This window comes from Pangasianodon hypophthalmus, chromosome 5 (genome assembly GCF_027358585.1).
Source record: "Pangasianodon hypophthalmus isolate fPanHyp1 chromosome 5, fPanHyp1.pri, whole genome shotgun sequence".
Classification (NCBI taxonomy): Eukaryota; Metazoa; Chordata; class Actinopteri; order Siluriformes; family Pangasiidae; genus Pangasianodon; species Pangasianodon hypophthalmus.
Genome location: NC_069714.1, coordinates 30,745,703 through 30,768,562, shown reverse-complemented (window position 1 = coordinate 30,768,562; position 22,860 = coordinate 30,745,703). Strand labels below are relative to the sequence as shown.

At 37.1% G+C, this 22,860-nt stretch overlaps 1 protein-coding gene across 3 annotated transcripts in view; it reads left to right on the top strand.

The window, feature by feature from the left end:
- thsd7ba (thrombospondin, type I, domain containing 7Ba) overlaps positions 1 to 22,860 on the top strand; it is a 282,645-nt gene that overhangs the window by 193,818 nt on the left and 65,967 nt on the right. For all 3 annotated transcript variants that reach the window (XM_053234261.1, XM_053234259.1, XM_053234260.1), the window contains exons 13-16: positions 62 to 165; positions 9,351 to 9,542; positions 13,619 to 13,885; positions 15,026 to 15,204. In XM_053234261.1, the coding sequence (XP_053090236.1) occupies positions 62 to 165; positions 9,351 to 9,542; positions 13,619 to 13,885; positions 15,026 to 15,204 (742 nt within the window). The remainder of the gene's footprint in view (positions 1 to 61; positions 166 to 9,350; positions 9,543 to 13,618; positions 13,886 to 15,025; positions 15,205 to 22,860) is intronic.

Below are 22,860 nucleotides of genomic sequence, written 5' to 3'. Positions count from 1 at the left end.
TTGGGAGGTTTTAGAGAAGCAGCATGCCGTGGCCCGCTGGCTGACTGTTTACTCCACGCAGGTGGAAGACACTCAAATGGCAGGCGTGTACGCTGGTGCCGGATTCAGTCCGACAGGGAACGATGGGAGCGGGGGAAGCATGTGGAAGAGGCCTGGAGAAGAGAGGTAACACACACATGCATATTACATATATGAGGGTTGACAGAGTAATACACATACTGGCTTTTGTGTAAAAATAATAATAATAATTTAAAACAGAGAAAAATCAAATGTAAAACAAAGACCTTATGTTTTAATACAATCATTAGATCAACCATTAACTGTAAATAGAGCTGACATGACATCACCTGCAGGTGACGCTGGGTAGTGGTTCAGTTTTCTACCTGATTTTGACCTTAAACAGCTTTCTTAAATAAATAAATAAATAAATAAATAAATATGCAGAAAACATTTATTTTTTACTTTCAGTAAAAATAAAGGATTGATTTTTGAAACTGTGTTAACACTTGATTTCATTTGTCAAGCTTTTATTTTGTGCACACACCTTATGACTAAAATCTCATCTTCATTGAAATTTACTTTTACCTTCTTTTCATTTACTAACACACAATAGTGTAATGTAATATAATATAACATTACATAACGCTATGCAACATAATGTAGCATAAAACACAACCTAACATAACATAACAATAAAATGTAACATAAAGTAGCATAAAATGCAACCTAACGTAACATAAGAAATGTAAAATAACATAAAATACAACAAAATTTAAGATAATGTAGCAACAAAATGTAACCTACTGTAACATAACAAAACATAATCTAACTTAGCTAAAGAACATGCAACACAACTTAACGTAACTTAAAACATAACTTAATGTAACATAAAACACAACCTAACATAACAAAACATAATCTAACTTAGCTAAAGAACATGCAACACAACTTAACGTAACTTAAAACGTAACTTAAAGTACCATAAAACGTAACATAATGTAACATAAAACACAACCTAACATAACAAAATGTAGCATAAAGTAACATAATATGTAACATAAAGTAACATAACAACATGCAACAAAATTTAAGATAATGTAACAACAAAATGTAACCTACTGTAACATAACAAAACATAATCTAACTTAGCTAAAGAACATGCAACACAACTTAACGTAACTTAAAACGTAACTTAAAGTACCATAAAACGTAACATAATGTAACATAAAACACAACCAAACCTAACAAAATGTAGCATAAAGTAACATAAAACGCAATCTAACGTAACATAAGAAATATAAAATAACATAAAATGTAACATGACAAAATGCAACAAAATTTAAGATAATGTAACAACAAAATGTAACCTACTGTAACATAACAAAACATAATCTAACTTAGCTAAACAACATGCAACACAACGTAACTTAAAACATAACTTAAAGTACTATAAAACGTAACATAAGGTAACATAAAACACAACCTAACATAACAAAACATAATCTGACTTAGCTAAAGAACATGCAACACTACGTAACGTAACAAACTGTAACATAACGTAACGTAACGTAACTAGACTGGAGTAAGTGAAAGGGAGCTGACTGTTTCTTTTCCTCCTCACTGTGTTTGTGGACGCAGTAATAAAGTCTGACGTGTTAACTGAGGTGTTTCTTTCTGGATTCTTCTTCAGTGTGAGTTTTCTCCTGTACAACATTTCAACTCACTCCAAATGTGAGAGGCTTTTTTTTTTTTGCTTTTTTCCCTTTGGCCATCGCGGAGCAGGAATCACGTCATGAAATGTTCGTACCACTTTTCCCTAATAGGGTTGACATTTTCGTCGACCTTCCCCCAGTCAATACAGTGGACTTGGCGGAGGTCAGATATCGAGTGGCTTCGTTAAAATTAATGAGGTGATTCATTAGAAATAATAAGAATGAGGAAAAAAACGTCATCTTATACAAGAAAAATGTGAACGTCCACAATCTGCAGACTTATTATAAAACTTATTATATTTAAAATGAGGGAAGAGCGAGACGCCGGAGCACAGACAGACTGTTAAACTGTTTAATAACTAACATAATGATGTCCGGCTTTATGATTTTATTGTTAAAAATATTAGTTAAACTATCTGAATGTGTGGACATTAATGTGCCATTATTATCAGTAATTAGAATTCCCACAGTGGGAGAGTGCATTAAAGTAGTTAATGAACTGAGTTAATGAGATAGATAGATATTTAAATCTAATGTTTACAGGTCAATGCCTTTATTTATTTATTTATTTATTTATTTATTTATTTATATGTTCTTCATTCTTCATGATTCATAACTAATACAGTTCAAACACTCTCAAATTTGCATGATCATCTCATATAATCAAAATGTTTGGTCTTTTTAAAAATATACATTTATTCTATACTTATACATATTGTGTATCATTTTATTCTTTGTTTGTTTTTTTATCTTTTATGTAAAGAGATTTTGATAATAATAATAATAATAATAATAATAATAATAGGGAACAATAGATGTAATATTATGCATTTAAGTTGCCATTTTATTGCAGTCATAATGTTATTTGTGGAGGAGCAATGTTTGTTTATTTATTTATTTATTTATTTATTTATTTATTATATTGAATACATTAGTAAAACCTAATTAAATTTGTCTCATGGGCTGTCTTTGGATTTATTTTGGATATTAGCGAATAAAAACAGTCTCAAGTTTGGAATATAAAGTCACACAGTCAAGATTTTTCATGTTTGCGGTTTTATTTTGTAGTTTTGCACTACAGCTATGATGTTTATGCTATTTATGTACAATGATGTTCATAATGTGTTCTGATAAACATGTCTAATTTTTCATTTTCAATCAATCACTCAATTAATTTGTTGGTTTTTTTTTGTTTATTCTCTCATAATTAACAGTTTTTACATAAGTCTCTAGTTCATACCCGTGACAGTAAATATCGCTGTCGTGTTTTAGACTTTCGCTTCTTGCAGCTGGAGAACAGATCATCAAGCTCATTTCTACACTCAGTCTGAACTCACACAGTTCTCTCTTATTCATACGATTTCTAGAAGGTTCCATGTTTCACTCGGGGTCAGAATGGATTTGTGTTTCACATGGGAAAGTTATCTGAAATGGATTTGATAAACTCTTATCTTAATCCTGCACAATGTGCCGATGAGCCGTGGACTTATCACAGTGTGTGTTATCACGTCCCAGTCAGCGCCGTCGCCGTCGCCGTCGCTTCTCCAGGACAAACGTCACTTCACTTCCCATCGATCTGGCTTCTAGCCTTTTAAATGAGCTGAATTAGAAAACTGAGATCCAAACGGCACATAATATAAAAACACAATGGCGGAAAAATTCATTTTAATGCCTAGTGGAGCTGAACATGTTGCAGGGACAAAGAGAAAAGGCGATACATGAAGGAGACGAGTTTCTGGACACTTCATGTTCACTGAACCTTTATGTGGAAATATTTTATTCATATATATATATTTAATATTTCACTTAATTACTTCCTGCAGCCATTTTGCTTTTGCCAGTTTTTCCCAGGATTTTCAGCCAGGAAAATATTATAGCTACAAAAAAAAGCCTGCAGCCTAGAACAGAGTTTAATGCTAATATTCTAATATGTCACCATATGACATTATCTTAATTATCTTATCTTATTAAATCTTTTTTTTTTGTTAATAATTACAAACTGATTGGAAACAAATTTAATGTTGCATTGAATTTTTTAGAATTTGAAATGTTAAAGTAATTTTTCCCTGAATATTTTCAGTGTAAATGTATTATTTTAGACAGTATTTTAAAATAATAATAATAATAATAATAATAATAATAATAATTAAATATATTATATTTAGACACTATATAAAAGGTATCATTAAACTGGGTTTTTCCCCCTCAGGATTGTCGGTCTGGTAAATTATCAGTAATATCTTAATATTTTATCTTACTTTTTAATGTCAATTTTTATTTTTCAACAAATTACAACTTGAATACATTGCATAATTAAAACTCATATTTTATTATTAGTAGTAGTATTAGTAGTTTCTCTTTTTTTTTTTACAGTTTTTATAGTGCTAAATAATTCAATTTGTAGACATTTAATAACAAATGAAATGGTTTGAAGGGTTTTTGGCTTTCAAATACGATAAAAGCCATCAGTATAAGCTTTATTGCTGGCATCCACATCAGAGTATTCCTCACCGAAAGTGTTAAAGTGGATTATTGTGGACTTTCTGTGAAACAGTCGTAAGTAATAACACACAGAACGGTATGATGAAGCGAGGAGTGAAGCTGGAGCTGATTTCTTCTTCACCCAGACTGTAGATTCATGCAGCCAATCAGTGACAGTCTGGTCAGGTGACACGCCCACTAGATATCTTTCAGCCCGCCTCATTGGCACATCTGGAACACAAAACATAGTCAACAAATCAAGTTACATATCAAGGTCAGACTCGCAACCAGGTTCTAGACTGTCACAAACTAGCATTAACAGGTTTACGCAGACGCTACCTCATCAGTATCCTAGCTAGCTGGACGTAAATGTGCATGCTAATCACATAAACAATGTAGTTTTAAGTGGGAATGCTAGCCTAGTGTGTCAAGATACTGTGTTATTGTACAGCAAACCATGGAAAATGTGTCGTAAATTAATAAAAGCACTTTACAGTGTGTATAGTTGTGTAATTATCTGTGCTTTTTAGTCATAAAAGAACAACGCCTGCAGCAAAGTCAGTCAGTTGGAGTCGATTTGTAATAGCGTGATAGCGGAGCGCTAGCTCACTGCTGTACATCTGGCTGTCATAAAGCCCTTATAGCGAGTCATTTAATAGAAATTTGATTCTCCAATTACAGGCTTTTATTAGAATCTCCCATAAAGCAGTCAGTCGGATGAAAAGGCGGTGTGCCGAGTCAGTCGTGCCCTCGAGTCTGCGCTGTTAACGAGAGCGGAACGGAAAAGTTTGACGAGCTCTTTCTAAGGGGCGAGAAAAGTTCCTCGGCATGTCCTTTTGAGCAGTCGGCAAACACTGTCACCTTTGTAAGCGCCTGCATTATTAAAGCTGATGCCTGTGACAAGTCGGGATAAGAATAAAATCTTAATGACTCGGATTGTGGGGGGAGAGAAGAGGAAGTGCTGCACAGATGGAGGAGAGAGAGAGAGAGAGGGAGGGAGAGAGGGAGAGGGAGAGAGATGGAGGGAAAGGAAATAATTGTGCTAAAAATGGACATTTGTGTCACTTCATCTGTTGTAGAAGACACGAAGGAGGAGAGATGTGAGGAACTAAACCCCGGAAAGAGAGGAAGTTCCTTTTCACACGCCTTAAAATGAGACAATTTATTTCAAATTTAGCTTCGATTTGGATTTATTCTTTAAAAAGTGTTGCAACATCATCAGCTCTGTGATAAACTACACACAAAATGTCCTCCATAATCTCTAACCATGTTTGGACCAACTAGTTTGCAAGCAATAGCACACTTCGGGACATGCTGTCATGGGAAAATAACCCACTCCAGTGACGGTGTGACCAACGCGAAGGTGATTATTTTCCCATAACAGCATGTCACAAAGTGTTTTATTCTTCTTATACCACAGCAGTTCGCCAACAATTACAATTTTTGGATTTATTAAAGAGCATCACGTCATACTTTTGACTCTTTACAGTTACATTTTATAAAGTCGTTTCCTCACCAGCGTCTCTCTTTTCTTTCTCTTAAAGTTAATAAAAGAAAAAACTCGCAGCTTGTCGTGTTCCTGAGAAACCGCAAAGAACGTAAACTCCTCTGTCCTGAAGATGTCACAAAGCTGATACAAAGCGCTGACACTGGAGACTCCTTCCATAAATGTTAAATAAACTTCTCCTATCTCTACTTCCTGTCTTTCTACCTCTTCCCTGCCTCTATTTCTGTTTCTGTCCCGCCTCTGTGTCTCTTTCCTGTCTCTAAATTCTGTCTCCTTATTGCATCAAATTTCTGTCTCTTTCCTGCCTCCACTTTCATTACTTCCAGCTTCTTTCCTGTCTTTACTTTCTGCCTCTTTCTTGCCTCAATTTCTGTTTCTGTCCTGCCTCTGTGCCTCTTTCCTGTCTCTAATTTCTCTTATTCCTTATTATAATTTCTGTCTCTTTCCTGACTCTACTTTTTACTTCTTTCCAGCCTTTACAAGCTGCTTCTTTCCTGTCTTTACTTTCCGCATTATTTCTGTCTTCACTTTCTGCCTCTTTGCTGTTTCTACTTTCTGCCTCTTTCCTTTCTCTACTTTGTGACTCGTATGTCACCCAGACCAGAAAAGCCTTAATTAGCCATGAAACAATTCAAAATTCTTCCCACATGAATCCCTGATATATTTCAGTACCACATAGTGACTCTGATATAAAAGGCAAATGATCCACAATGTATTCAGGATCATAACTTCTGAGAATTACACCAGCCGCGGTCTTCCTCCACTTCCTCCCGCGAGTCTGACTTTAGCCCCACCACATGAATCAGTAGCATTCCTCTCCACAGACGTCAGGAGGAATGGGGTTTAATTATTTTTGCTGAAATAACAGGTGTGTGTGTGTGTGTGTGTGTGTGTGTGTGTTTGGAAAGTGAAGCCTGATTTAATCTCTGAAAGCTAAACAACAGCAGCTATCACCTGCCACTGGCTTTGCATTAATTACAGTAATTTAATTAGAGTTCATTTAATACAGGAAATGACAGTGTAGACATTTAATTCAAACTATCTCTAACGTGATATCATAGCAAACAGTTCAGCCCTGCCTCTTCTTCCTGCTTCTTCCTGTCTGTTTCCTGTCTTCACGTCCACTTCTGCCTGCCTCTTTTCTCTCTTGGCTTTCTGAATCTATTTCCTGTTTCATTCCAGCTTGTGCTCTTCCTGTCTCAGCTTCCTGCTTGTTTACTATCTCTGCTTCCTGCTTCTATTCTATTCTGTCTGTACTTCCTGCTTCTTTTCTGCATCCACTTCCTATATCTTTCCAGCTTGTGCTTCCTGAGGAAATCTACTTCCTATTTTTTTCTGTGTCCACTTTCTTCCTCTTCTATTGGTCTATATCCTTCTTCTGCTTCCTGATTTCTCTCTACTTCCTGTTCCCTTCCTGCCTCTGCTCTCTACACCCTGTATTTTGTCCATTTTCATTTTTTATGACTCTTTCCTGCTGTTGCTACATACTCTTTCTATCCTGCCTCAGTTTCTTTATTGACTCTACATGCTGCCTTTTTCTTGCCTCCACTTTCTGTCTCTTTCTAATCTCTACTTCCTGTTTCATTTGTTTGTACTTCCTGCCACTTTCATTTCTCCACTTTTTTCCCCCCTTTTTTTCCTGTTTATACTTTCTTCCACATTCCTGTCTCTATTTCCTGCCTCTCTCCTGTCATTACTTCCTACCTTCCTTTACTTCTTTCTTTCTCTACTTTCATCTCCTACTTCCTGTTTCTTTCCAGTCTCTAATTTCTGCCTCTTTTCCATCTTTACTTCTTGCATTTTTTAATCTTCTGTAATTTCTGCCTCTTTACTTTTTTCTGTTTGCGTTAAGCTTCTTTCTTCTCTCTATTTCCTGCTTCTTAAATCTCTAAGCTTCCTGCCTCTTTCCTGTCTTTACTTCCTGCCTTTAATTCCTACTTCTCTACACCATCTTCTGAGTCCTTTTCTCTTGTTCCTGACTCTTTCCTGAACTATGGAAAGTATCTATTATGAACTAGTGTGTCACTATTCTGCAGTAAATCCTGTAGCTGTAGAGTTTAGAATAGATGTAATATTCATTAATTTGCCGTTGTGTAACTCTGAGCGCATTCGTCATTTGGTCAATAGTGCTATTAAGCGTAAAGAGCAGCTCCTAGGGTGTTTCTGACTTAGATACTCACGAGAATTGAACTCTGTGTTACCTGGTTTCACCAACCGAGTACGCAAAAAAAAAAAAAAGGTGCATTCGTAACCTGAATTGTGTTACTATCTTCTTTATAAGCTTTAAATGGATGCTGCAAACCCAGTGATCACATCACATCACTCCTACGCTACACACTGCACTAACAACCTGCTGATGCTAATGTTGGAAAAGTGCTTTAAAATGTCAACAGCTCTGCAGAATGAACCGAGGAGTGTGTTCAGTCCGAATGGGCCTTCGGTTGTCTTGTCAAAACTTGTCACTGAGTTAAAAAATAAGAGTGGGACCTCAGTAGTAGGAGGGATAAATGCGTCATGGATGCACCTGAAAAGGTAACTGCTGGCTGAAGCATATAATTTTCCATCTTTCAGTGGGAAGATGCTAAGTGGAGCTAAGAAAAAGCTAAAGGGAAGATCAGAGACGAGAGAAAAACAGACTGATGGCATTTATTCTCCATAAACGACGTAAAGGTCCAGGTGGAGTTGGGAGTTAAAAGAAAAGAACTAATTAGCTGCTTATCTAAGTGGCATAATGGCACAGTTCCACCTTTCATTCCACCTTTCATTCCACCTGTCGCCTTTAATTAATTAATCAGGTTAATAATTTATTAAACAACTAATTAATTAATTTGTTTGTTTGTTTGTCTGTAATGCACATAAAGTTGTTATATCAGCATCTGCGTTTCTGTACTGTGGCCACAAACTGCAGAAACGATCAAATAAAAATAAATAAAAACTGAAATAATTATTCATGACACTAAACTGAAGTGCTACATTTGATTAATATTACTAATTAAACAAATTTTTGTACCATTGCATACAGTTTTAACAATTTGTTCAGCTTTTTAATTCTTTTGGAAATTGAAAATCATATAAAAGCATTCATTAGTTACTGCTTAATTGAAACACTACAAAGTAATGAAAAGGAAGCAGTGAAAAAAGGAAGTGATGAAAAAAGGAAGTGATGAAAAAAGGAAGTGATGAAAAAAGGACTCCACAAAACGCAGGTGAGGAAAAAAAAATAAATAAATAAATCAGCTGGGATAAATCAGTTGTGCTTTCAGGTAATGAATGAAACCTGTAGTGGAAATGTAAATAAATGAAATGAAATAATTTCAAAATCTTTTCTATTTTATTAAAATATTTATCTGAAAAATAGCCAAAAATTCTTTCTTCATTTTTTTCAGCAATAGATTTAGTAGGTAGTAACGGATAATAAAATTCTGGTTTAGAGTCAACTACAACAGTATCCCACCTTCAAACACGCGCACACACACACACACACACACACACACACACACACTCAATTTTAACATTCTTTGCTGAATAGACCTAGCTTGATTACAACACATTAGGTCACACCATATTATCCTGTGGCTGGACATTTATACCACATCTATAATCACTGTGTGTGTGTGTGTGTGTGTGTGTGTGTGTGTGTGTAAAATCAGCATTGAGCTGTGAGGATGAGAACGATGAGCTCGTGGGCGTGTCGGAGTGTGTGCAGTGGGCGGGGCCGATGCCAACTCAAGCGCAAAGCTGCTGGATTTCCTGTAAGGACGACTGCACCTTCAGCCCCTGGTCCAAATTTACAGAGTGTTCAGGCTGTGAAGGGACACGCACCCGCAAACGCAGTGTCACAGGTCAGACACACACACACACACACGCACACACACACACACACACACACATACATCACCTTGCTGCTTAACTGATCAAGTCGACATCAGCAGAATACTGGCCGCTAAGTGTATTGTCAAGACGCATCTTACTGCTCTATAATTACCGTAACTGATGGAGTAGCATGCCTACCGTAAAAACCCTAATGCAAGGACAGGTAGAACTAGACTAATCTAATTATAACACATATGTCCATTCTGTGTCCCAGGACATTTTATCATCTGTTAGAAAATGTGTTGATCTGCATTATTGATTTGTTGTTTCCACCACAATACCAGGAAACTCACATACACACACACATAAACATAAACACAGATATTCAGAAACCTTACAGATTTTACGTTATTCACATTAAAACATCAGCGTACGAGATATCACTCAAAAATATGCAAATATAATCTTCTTTTTCCTCAGAACAAAATAAATATGAGCCAATCAGCATATGAATCTGGAATGATTGACAGTTGTGTAGGTGTTTTGAACTCTTCAATTGACACCCTGGAAGCCCCGCCCCCTTTCCCTCATCTTTCTGTAGTAATGTTTAGGCTGATGATCTTCTTGAAGATTTGCTGACGTAGCATCTTCGCTTTCTGTCACACTAAAAGGAGAAGAATCCTATAGCCAGGTCCATATAAAGAGAATGCTGAACTAAAGTAACAATAACTTTAGAAATTCTGGAAAATATGGTACACCGTCCACCCTTTTTCCATTTCCATCTTCTTCTCTCCTTATTTTTTTCTGCTTCAGGATTGTGAGATTTCTGAATTGTGTAAGCTCTGATTGTTTTTTTGTGTGTGGTTCAGATTAGATGAATCACGCAGTGTCTCGTCTTCTGTGGGAAGAAACACGTGACTTAAGCAGCTTTGGATCTTAATGACAGCCAATCATGATTTTTTTTTCTTTGTAAAACAAATGTGGTGAAGCCCGAGAGCAGAGACAGCTCTAATCTCCTGCTGGAGCTATTCACAGTAGGTGATCTTTGAGTATGGAAAATGAGTGTCAAAACCAGAAAATGACTCCAGAATCGCTCAGGAGGGGGCAGAGGGGCGACAGACGGTGATGAGGTTTGGAACGAGGCTTTTTGCAGCATGGAGAGAATTTGTCCCTTTGGAGCACTTAGACACCATTTTAATTTCCATGGCTGTGTCCCAAATGCAAGGAATCATGTCTAGTTAGTGCTTTTAATATAAAGTCAGCCATTCTAAAGTGCGAAAATGCTTCTAAACGAGTCTTACACTATTTCCTGATTTTTTTTCAAGGTATTAATATGATCTAATGGTCTCAGAGACAAATGCAACTTTCAAAACTTTTCACAGAAATAATGTTTAAAATTTGCTGCCTGATATTTAAAATACAGCTAAAGGATTGGGTTAAGTAGACTTTAGCTGATAGCATATAGGGTGCTATTTCATTCACTGACTGTTAATTAGCCAATTAGCAGGAGCGTACCAATGTTCCCAGGACCTTGCATTTGCAGAGCCTTATTTTCCTAGTGTACTATGTGTCCTAGGCACTAGGGTCTAAATTCAGCCATGTTACCAGGTCCTACACGCCCTTAAGAGTTCTTGGGTTGTTAGGTGTGTTAGAGCAGGGAAAACACTCAAATGTGAAGGTCAGGGGGTTCTCCAGGACCAGAGGTAGGAACGTGTGCCTTAAAGGTTCTATGTAGAACCCTACAACAGAGTATTTTCTTATCAGAATGGGTTCCAGCAAGTTCAAACCTTTTTTGGAAGCTACAAACTGATCTGAATGCTTTTCTGCTCACCACGGTTGTAAAGAGTGGTTACCGTCTGACCATTCTCCTCTGACCTCTCTCATCAACCACACACAGCCTTTCCACACACAGACCTGCTGCTCACAGTTTTATTTTTCTCATCATTCTGTGTAAACTCTAGAGACTGTTGTTTGTGAAAATCCCAGGAGATTAGCAGGTTCTGAAAAACTCTAACCAGACCATCTAACACCAACAACCATGCCATGGTCAAAGTCACATTTTTCCCCATTCTGATGTTTGATGTTTCCCAATATTTCTATCACTCTAAAGACGGCTCCACACCACCTATAAGAGCCAAGTAGAGTGAGTCACAAGTTGGATTTTGGATGGAGTTCATTTTGTGGATCTAAAAGACTTTTGTGTGATTAGTACCAGACTAAATTCCTGTTTGTAAAGCCAGCCAAACCCATTTCTATTATAAAATCCTGCGATGAACTAGCCTTTTCTAAACAAGACAGTCTCTTTGTTTTGGCAGGAAATTTTAAACCCGTAAATAAGCATTAATTAATGAATATTAGCAGTAATGAAAGCTGGATAGTATTTGGTCTTAAGGAGTTTAAAGTACTAGCAGAACTAGCTCAGAACTAGCAATGTCAATCGATTAAGAATGAATAAAACAGTGTGTGTGGTACTGTTAGAGTGAAATAATCTGTTATCGCTCCGAACTTCATTTTCCTAAAACACCACATCCTGATGTGTTTTATTCCTCTTATCCCACAGCAAATTGCCAACAATTACATATTTATTTTATTTCTTAAGGAATGGCATGTCAAACTTTCTATCCATTTACAGTTACATTTAATGTTCTCAAGTTACTTCCTGTTCTCGCTTATATTATAGCAGCTATGAACAGTCCTTCCCTCACCAGCCTCTCTTTTTTCTCTCTCTTGAAGTTCATAAGGCAAAAAAAGCATATTGTCTGAGTTAGAGAGAAACCACAAATCATAAACTCTTTCATCCTGAAGATGTCAGAAAACATAAAGTTACACCTTTACCTCTGATTGTTACAAAACACTGATACTGGAGACTCCTTCCATAAATGGTAACTAAACATCTCCATTATCCATTTGTGGAACATCCACTGTACGAGTCCCTGTGAATGAGCTGTTACTATAGAAACAACAATGTATTAGAACGAGCAGATTAATATAAACCTGTGATTTGCAGCTACTGTCAGAGCTGCTGTTCTAGAAAATGAATCAACAATTTCTGACCAATCACAATGACTTGAGTGACTATGAACATCAAACAGATATAATGTCTTATAATTTTCTCTTCACATGTTATCTGAAATGAGATATAAAGCCAGAGGCAGTGTGCTGAGTGACGCAGGTGCTGAAGTTGAACGATTACAGCGCGATTAAAGCTCAGTATGAGGTTCTCACATGCCTGAAGGCTAAATTCAGCTGTGATTTCGCAGCTGTGTGAAGTGACTCTGCTTTTTATGCTGTAAATGAAGTGGTGCATGGTGATGGTGTGCACGCTAACACATTATCCAGGGTGCCAGACCAAGTGTTGGCAGTATTGATTTAACAGAATGGAGCTGTTCCAAACTAGTGCTACAGTAATATCTTGGGGAAAAAGATGAATTTTAGTTATATGTGCTTGAGATTTTTCTCCTTTATGCATTAAGACACCTGCTTTCACACGGTTTACCTGATCTTACACCGAAGTACCAGCACTAACCTCTCATTTTAGCCTAGCTTAGATGACATTAGCTTCTTAGAGTGACGACTGTATAATATTAAAATATCTGGCCTATGATGGCTATGAGTTATCACCGGGTGAGTTTCTATCTGGCCTGAACCAAGATCTTTCTGTCTTACACAGTGACCACATTATTGGATTATTGGATTATGAATATTGAGGCTTATACCACAGCAATGCTGAGGTTTCTGATCGGCCAGGTTTACAGAGTGCAGAGTGACAATGTGAAGCTGCAAGTCATGAGTTTGTATTAATGCACTCCCTCTAATCCTTTCTATAGTAACAGTTTTTTAGTAAGATGTTTATTTAATATTTATGAAAGGAATCTCCAGTGCCAGAGTTGTGTGACAGTCAGAGGTAAAGCTTTAACTTTATGTTTTCAGACATTTTCAGGACAGAGGAGTTTAAGCATTGAGGTTTCTTGGTAACATGACAAGCTGTGATTTTTTTGTCTTTAACTGCAAGAGACAGAAGAAGAGAGGCTGGTGAGGGAATGACTGTTAATAGCTGCTATAATGTAAATGAGAATAGGAACTAACTACTTTCTCTCCTTCTCAGGGCGGAGCAGGAAGAGAGAGCGCTGTCTGAAGGAGGACATGTATCCACTGGTGGAATCTGAGCCATGTGTGTGTGATGAGTTGATCTCAGAGCCTTGGGGGAACTGGTCGGTGTGTATCCTGCCTAATGCCCCACCCCCTCTCTCGCCACATGGATGGATGGGGGAAAAGGAAGTGCGTGAGTGTGGGGAGGGGAAACGCTACCGTGCAATGGCCTGCCTCGACCAGAAGGGCTGCCTCCTCGACCCATCTCACTGTGCTGAGACAGGTCAGTCTGAACCACTCATATCACCCCAGAAAGCTGGAGATTGATCTGCTCCCCTTCATAGATACTATCTCACCATCATAGATACTGTTCCCCTGGCTGCAATGACCCACATGGTTACCTCTGTTACTTACACTTACACTTGTTTTTGAAATACTCTAAACTGATCCTGCCTACTGCTGCAAAATGTCTGATAAATACTGCTTGAGTTTGCTCCCATAGAAAGTCATATTGGTGTTCTTTCACAGAACAATCCCACCTGGCTCCACAGAAAGACTGACCTATCCCACCCACTCCCACATAAAGTCTGATCAATCCCGCCTACTCCCTAGAAATTCTGCAGAAATTCCATCTACTGACACAGAAAGTCTGACTAATTGCACCTGCTTCCCCACAGGAAGTCTGACCAATGCTGACTTTTCACTCAAAAAGTCTAATGAATCCCACCCTCTCTCCACTGTTTTGACCAGTCCCTTCCTGCTCCCAAAAGAAATCTGACCAATCTCCTCCATTCCCACATAAGTGCTGACCAATCCCACCTGCTCCTGCAGAAAGTCTTGATCAATCTCTCCCACTCCATGAGAATGTCTTGACCAATCCCTACCACTCCCACAGAAAGTCTTGACCAATCCCTACCACTCCCACAGAAAGTCTTGACCGATCTCTCCTGCTGGATTCATGTTGATGAATGTGTTTTCTGTCGCTGACAAATGTAATCATAAAAATAATACAATTACACTATGATTTATTAAATGTCTTCTAAAGCCAGACAACAATTACAGCAAGCTTCATGTCTCACCATCTACCCCTGTTTATGGTGAATTAACACTTCACCATATTAGACTCTTACTTAAGACACTGTGCTCAGTAGAGAAGACCTGTATCCAGTGTTAAGGATGCAAACAGAAAACCTTTTCCATTCCTTCACTTTCTCCTTTTCTTTTTTTAAAACTGCTTCCTCCCTTCCTCTCTCTCTCTTTCCTTTCTCAGTGCCCCACGATTTATTTCTCTTCTTTGCCATTTGCTCTTTTCCCACTATTCTATACTCTCTTCATACACTGAGCGATGTGTCTTGTTACAGTCTCCTTATTTCCTTCCTTCCTCTGTCTCTTTCCCTGACTCTTCTTTTCCTCTCTCCACCAGAGCTGCAGGAGGAAGCATGCTCCGTCCCCTGTCCCCTGGACTGTCGTCTTAGCTCCTGGTCCCCCTGGTCCCCCTGCAGTGTGTCCTGTGGCAGTGGACTGAGGGTTCGCTCCAGATGGCTGAGGGAGAAACCATTTAACGGGGGTCGGCCCTGTCCCAAACTTGACCTGAAAAATCAGGTGAGGTGTGAGGGAGAGAGGACACCGTCCTCAGCAGCTAACACAATCTAACAATTGCACTTTGATAAGATAAATCAACGAGTGAGTAAAGTTCTGATAGGTTGAGGTTAGGACTATGAGTGGAATTAGCACTCATAGCTGTAATTAAAACTTACAACAGATTTGATCACCACTATCAGTTATTTTCAATTTGTATGCTTTACATACTGCTTCCCATAAAACACTGGTTTAAGTTACATAATATAATTGTTTAGCAACATAAGCTAAACTAGAAAGCTACATAAATACAGTACTGTACTAATTTTATCCAGATTACTAGTTAATCATTAATGCCTTACCTCACATTACCTCAAAAGCAGTACCAATCTGGCATTATCTTTCTAGGCTGCGAACTGGCTAAAGTTTGGTAAACTGTTATTTTGTGAATTTAAAATGAAATCAGTAGCCATATTAGCAAGCTAACCAGATAGATAGCCAATGATAACATTACCTCTCTAGCAGTAGCCATATGACTTTTAATAGCTAGCCATTAACAAGAAAACTGACATTAGGCTAGCTACAGTATGATGTCATTAAAATCAGGCTAGCTAATATTAAAGCAACCAACAGCCAAGCTAACATGATTGCTTAATAAAGTCACATATTGTCTTTCTAGAAGTATCCGCATAACCTTAAGTACCTAGCCAACCTCAGTAGCTACCCAGCTAGCTAACTTTAGACTATATGAAATTGAAACTAGTGTTTTATGGTACGCAGTATGTCAAGCTATAAAAGTGAAAAGAAAGGCTAGCTATGATGATTAAATGATTAGCAGATTTTATTGACCCAGAAATATCTTTCATTTACAAAAACCAAAAAGTGCTAGCAGGTTTTTCTTTTTAATTTGAAATATGATGGACACTGTGCTCTTGGTCATCTTTAAATAACAATCAGACTTAATGAGATTTTTTTAAAAAGTTCATTTGATTAGAGAAGAACAGCGAGGGTTAGTGAAGTATAAATGTCATTCCTGATTAGCTGCAGCCAAATCTGATTAATAACAATAATTTATAAAATCAACTCATCCTGAGTTGTATGTATTAATTGAATTGAACAGCCTAAAGTCAGTCTGATTACATTTGTTCATTGTTGTTATTGTTGTTTTCTTTTCTTTTCTTTTTTCTTTCTTTTGTTGAAGTACTACAATAAATAAGGTTCCACCATGTAGAGACGTCACTGTAACCAAGGAAACTGAGCTGACAGTGATTACCATACATATACGCATGATACTATAGTGTTGCTTGTTATATTATATATTATTATATATTATATTATTATATTTAAAACAGTGAAACAAAACAATATTATGATAATAATGTAAAAGATATTATACAATACCAATAATGTAAAAGATATTATACAATACCAAAATATCCCTGCCGTGTCAATATATTCTTCCCTGGCTTTTTTGTTTCCTTTTTTTAGTAATTAATATTGTTAAATTATTAAAATAGTTTAAAATACCTATTAACTTTTAAACAGTTTAAATGGTAATTGTTTTAGTAAGTAATTCTGGTGTGTATAATACGCACAGTCTGTGCTGTTGATGAGCCTTTTTTTTAACAATTCTAACAGTATGAAGGACAGAACTGGTGTGATTCCAGACTTATTAAAATTCCCATGAGTCTGCTTGGCAAGAGAAGAGAACGCTCATGGGAATCATTAAAAGCCATGATTGTCACTATTATAGCTTATTTATTTTCTCTTCCATGCTGAGGATGTATTATATAATTAAGCTAACATGTTGAGTTCAGAGAATTGATGTAGGGTTAGTGTTGTAATGTTTTTACTGCAGACCTGATTTTCATTCCTCTGTCAGGCCTGAAAAACATCCCTCAGTAAGGGCACCTACACATCATCAGCGTTTGCAATCATACATCACAAAGTTAGACACACTGTCCAAATGAGTAGCAGTTTTTTACCATAAGGTTGAAGCAGCACTACTACCCTCAAGACATGTTTGAATACATAGACCATTCAAAGAGCTAGCACATTCAGCACGTTTCTAAATCCAGCAGGTATCTGGTGAGATCTAAATCTCAAACAAACAAAAAAAAAAGGTTCTGTCTTTGCTTGTCCTTTGGAAACATGACATTTTGCCATGCTGCAAATAATTAGCTGCTCCTCCTCCATTATAACCAGTGAGTCATGTCTTTGCTACGTCACATATAAGGGATCCAACTGGCTGTGCTTTCAAAAGGTTAGTGTAAACTGGGTGAAAAGTGAGTCTGAGTGAACGTAGTGCCAAAACGTAAAATCAATGTAGAAACAATGGCTTTACTATGGTAGGTGGCCTTAAGTCAATCTTTACCAAGGAATTGTAGTCCTCATTCTTTCTATCCTGAAATTCTCTAGTAAAAAAATCACACTTGTACAACAGTGATGAGGCAATTTAGGCCATTCCTGCAAATCAGCCCCAAACTATGATACTTCTGTCAAAAAGTTAAACCTTTTTTTGTCCACAGAAGTTTCCAATGCTGTGTTTTGAGGGAAAAAAAGGAAGTGCCACCAACACCACTTCAACCCACCGTTGTACAGGTCTGTTGTACAACAGTGAGGAGGAATTTTAGAGCATTCCAGATGTGAAGCATGGTGGTGGGAGTATCATCGTTTGGGGCTGATTTGCAGGAAAGGCCTAAACTGCCTTGTCACTGCTGTACAAGTGTGATCAGCAGCTACAGAAAACATTATTGGTCTTCATTTTTTTTCACTGAAATTATTGCATTCTAGACATAAATTAATAAAATAAAGAAAAGTAACAATTTTATACCAAAAACTTGAAATTATTAAAAATTATATATTTGTTGTTTTTTTTTAAATAATAATTTCAGAAGTAAATATATTAAACAAGTAAATAAACAAAGCTCTATTTATTTATTTATTTAGTTAGTTAGTTAGTTAGTTAATAAAATATTTTTTTTTGTAAGATTTTTTTTCCAGTCCACTTACCCATTAGTCAGAAATGCAGCATTATTTACCACATGGTGCAGCAAACTGCTGTAGCAGCACATCTACAGCACTGTGCAAAAGTCTTAGGCACGCTATTTTTTTAGTACAAACTTTGTTATAGATGTTTATTTAATGACTTCTACATTATTGATTCAGTACAAAAACATTTTACATTCCAAACATTAGTTTTCCAGCACAAAATTGAAGGTTACAGAAAAATGTTTATATGAGAAAAGAGACACTTTTCAGACAAAAAAACATAATGAAGGCTGCTGGGCTTTGCTGAAAAATTAGAAGCAAGTGTGACAGTCAAAGTTTTCAGAAGATCTGTGGCTGCTTCTGCAAGATGCTCAGAAAAACTTACCAGTTAACTTCGTTATAAAACTGCATATATTGTACCTGAGACTTCTTTTTTTTTTTTTAAAGTGAAGGATCGTCACACCAGATATTGACTTTGTTTCATTTATTACTGTTTACTGCTCTTTATAGTATTTTTTTAAATGTAGAAACATTTAATTTCATTATTTTTGAAGGCATCTTTGCTCTACAGCATTTCTTTGCATGTGCCTAAGACTTTTGCACAGAACTGTACTTTAAAAACCCTACTAAATGTGCAAATTAAAATTAGAACAATACAAAACTCTTATAAAATTATATCCATGTTTTAAAGTCTGGTAAATAAATTGCTGTGAGTGGTTCGGAAACATGTACTGATTATTTTCTATCTGGAATACACTTAAACCTGAATTTGACTATATATATATATATATATATATATATATTTATAAGCTTGTTTTTTTCTGGCTCATGTTCATTCTTATATGAATGGATAATGCACTTTCATTTAGCGCAGCGTGCTGAAGCATGCGCTTTCATTATTACTCTGGACATAAACAAGCATCAGCACTATTATTTTAATGGAGATGTGTTTTTTATCAACAAATTTACCGAAGCTGCTCTCTACAGGAACGTAGCAAAACAAACCGGCCCTCAGAATAAGAGCATAATGAGTCCGTTAGTGTGTTTTTCTCTAGTGTGGGTTGAAAAGAAGAATATAAGCATTAGGGCAGATGAGAGGACTTCTCTTCTTTTTCTCTTCTTTTTTTCTCTCCTCTATCCAGTCACTGATGACTCGCTACCTCAGTTTATTAGTTAATATATCTATTACGTAAAAATAAACAGGATGTCTACTTCATATAGAAAATAATAAAAAGATGTTTAAGATATATATTTGATGCCAAATCAAGGAAAACAGGACCAAACAAAGGAACAACGTCTTTTCACTGATGTTCAGGGACCTTAATCCATGAAAAGTTTAATCATTTAACATGATTTTTTAGTCTTTATATTCACAGATATGTGCATTCAGGGATACCAGGACCAACAAGACTTGCTTAAATTGCTTACATTTTCGAACATTTTGCAACCAGTGACCCATTTAACGGTAAATTAAATTCCACAGAACCCCTCTATACAGACTTAAATCATAAACATTTAAATGTGTACAAGAATATTCTGTTTAGTAATTAAACACTTAATTATAGCACTTTTTATTCCTGACATTTCCACTAACAAAACACATTACGTCAAAGTTGTCATGTCCTGGTCAGTGTACGTAGCTACATGTAAAACAGTTAGCTTGCAATGCTAATCTAATCTGAGAACTAAGCTAGTTTGATGCTGAGCGTATAACATGTAAATCAAACAAGAGATTTTCACAATTATTAGTCTGTTATTTAATTTGTGTTGAATTAGTTAGATTTAGAAATGACAGTATATATAGCTACTACCATTTTGCATCAAAACTTAAAAAAAGTGACCACAAGTGACAACGGTAGCAATTGCTACACGCCCACAAGAGACAAACTACAAGCGACACACTGCTAGTGTGAACCTCCATTGTTTATTTAGTTGTTTTTTTGAGTCATGGTGTGACAGACCACTACCTCAGTATTCTCTAAAAGTTCTTCATGCATCGTACCTTCAGTAATTGCAAGCTGGGACAATGTTCCATGGACAGATCAAACATTTTGGCAGAAATGTAGGTTTGGAGGGAAAACATTGCACACCAACGCCAAAACCTCATTCCAGCTGTGAAGCACGGTGGTGGGAGTATCATGATTTAATGCTGATTTCCTGGAATAATCTAAATGTCCTTCTCATTGCTACAGGAAATCTTTGTTGGAGGTTAATGTCGATACACTTCATAATGTAGAATGACCTGATGCACAGAAAGCCTTTGTTCCTTTTCTTTTGTTTCTGAGAATTTTATGACAGCTAATTTAGGTCCAGGTCATAAATGAGTCGGGGAAGTTGTAGTGTGTTCGGGAATGAGCTCTGTACGCATGAGTAGTCTGTAAAGGACGTGTTGGTGTGTAGAGGTCAGCATGTAGATGACTCCAGAGAGCGTGCACCAGATACAGCCGCGTTTCTCTGGTGTGATTAGCACAGATGGCTAAATGGATGCTAACAGTCTTTATGTGGCCTCTGGACCGAGTTTCGCCTGGATAATGTCTCTTCTGCTCTCGATGAGGGCGAGATGAATGCTTATTGGTAACGGTGTGCAAATGAGAGCTTTGTGTATGTGAATGTGTGTGAGTGCATGTGTGTGTGTGTGTTTGTGTGTGAGTGTGTGTTGACACCGTGGGAGGCTATCAGCCAAGCCATACTCATAAATATGAGTGTGTGAGTGTGTGTGTGTGTGTGGTGTATTTGTGTGCTCCGGGAGGCAAGCTGGGTCAATGCCATTCAGGTGAAGTGGAAGGTCATCTAGCTGAGCTGTACAAAAAAAGCATAAATGTAAGTTTGTGCGTGTGTGTGTGTTGTGTGTGTGTGCGTGTGTGTGTGTGTGTGTGTGTGTGTGTGTGTGAGAGAGAGAAAGAGAGAGATAGAGAGAGAGAGAGATGACCACAATAGATATGTTAAATTATAAACTGAACTATTTGTAATGCTGACTGCATACCATTGACATTATGGTTAAAAAATTATGTCCATTTTTTTATGGACCCAAATATATGCATTAAATCATCTAGGCGTACTACTCCATTACTTACGGTAGTTTGTCCATTTGTTATTGTGTTTCAGGTAGCTGTACTACTCCATTAGTTACGGTAGTTTGTCCATTTGTTATTGTGTTTCAGGTAGCTGTACTACTCCATTAGTTACGGTAGTTTGTCCATTTGTTATTGTGTTTCAGGTAGCTGTACTACTCCATTAGTTACGGTAGATTGTCCGTTTGTTAGTGTGCTTATGGTAGCTGTGCTACTCCATTAGTTACGGTAGTTTGTCCGTTTGTTATTGTGTTTCAGGTAGCTGTACTACTCCATTAGTTACGGTAGTTTGTCCGTTTGTTAGTGTGTTTGTGGTAGCTGTACTACTCCATCAGTTACGGTAGTTTGTCCGTTTGTTAGTGTGTTTATGGTAGCTGTACTACTCCATTAGTTACGGTAGTTTGTCCATTTGTTATTGTGTTTCAGGTAGCTGTACTACTCCATTAGTTACGGTAGTTTGTCCATTTGTTATTGTGTTTCAGGTAGCTGTACTACTCCATTAGTTACGGTAGTTTGTCCGTTTGTTAGTGTGTTTGTGGTAGCTGTGCTACTCCATTAGTTACGGTAGTTTGTCCGTTTGTTATTGTGTTTCAGGTAGCTGTACTACTCCATTAGTTACGGTAGTTTGTCCGTTTGTTAGTGTGTTTGTGGTAGCTGTACTACTCCATCAGTTACGGTAGTTTGTCCGTTCGTTAGTGTGTTTGTGGTAGCTGTACTACTCCATTACTTACGGTAGTTTGTCCATTTGTTATTGTGTTTCAGGTAGCTGTACTACTCCAATAGTTACGGTAGTTTGTCCGTTTGTTAGTGTGTTTGTGGTAGCTGTACTACTCCATTAGTTACGGTAGTTTGTCCGTTTGTTAGTGTGCTTATGGTAGCTGTACTACTCCATTAGTTACGGTAGTTTGTCCGTTTGTTAGTGTGTTTATGGTAGCTGTACTACTCCATTAGTTACGGTAGTTTGTCCATTTGTTATTGTGTTTCAGGTAGCTGTACTACTCCATTAGTTACGGTAGTTTGTCCGTTTGTTAGTGTGTTTGTGGTAGCTGTACTACTCCATTACTTACGGTAGTTTGTCCATTTGTTATTGTGTTTCAGGTAGCTGTACTACTCCATTAGTTACGGTAGTTTGTCCGTTTGTTAGTGTGCTTATGGTAGCTGTGCTACTCCATTAGTTACGGTAGTTTGTCCGTTTGTTATTGTGTTTCAGGTAGCTGTACTACTCCATTAGTTACGGTAGTTTGTCCGTTTGTTAGTGTGTTTGTGGTAGCTGTACTACTCCATCAGTTACGGTAGTTTGTCCGTTTGTTAGTGTGTTTGTGGTAGCTGTACTACTCCATTAGTTACGGTAGTTTGTCCATTTGTTATTGTGTTTCAGGTAGCTGTACTACTCCATTAGTTACGGTAGTTTGTCCGTTTGTTAGTGTGTTTGTGGTAGCTGTGCTACTCCATTAGTTACGGTAGTTTGTCCGTTTGTTAGTGTGCTTATGGTAGCTGTACTACTCCATTAGTTACGGTAGTTTGTCCGTTTGTTAGTGTGTTTATGGTAGCTGTACTACTCCATTAGTTACGGTAGTTTGTCCATTTGTTATTGTGTTTCAGGTAGCTGTACTACTCC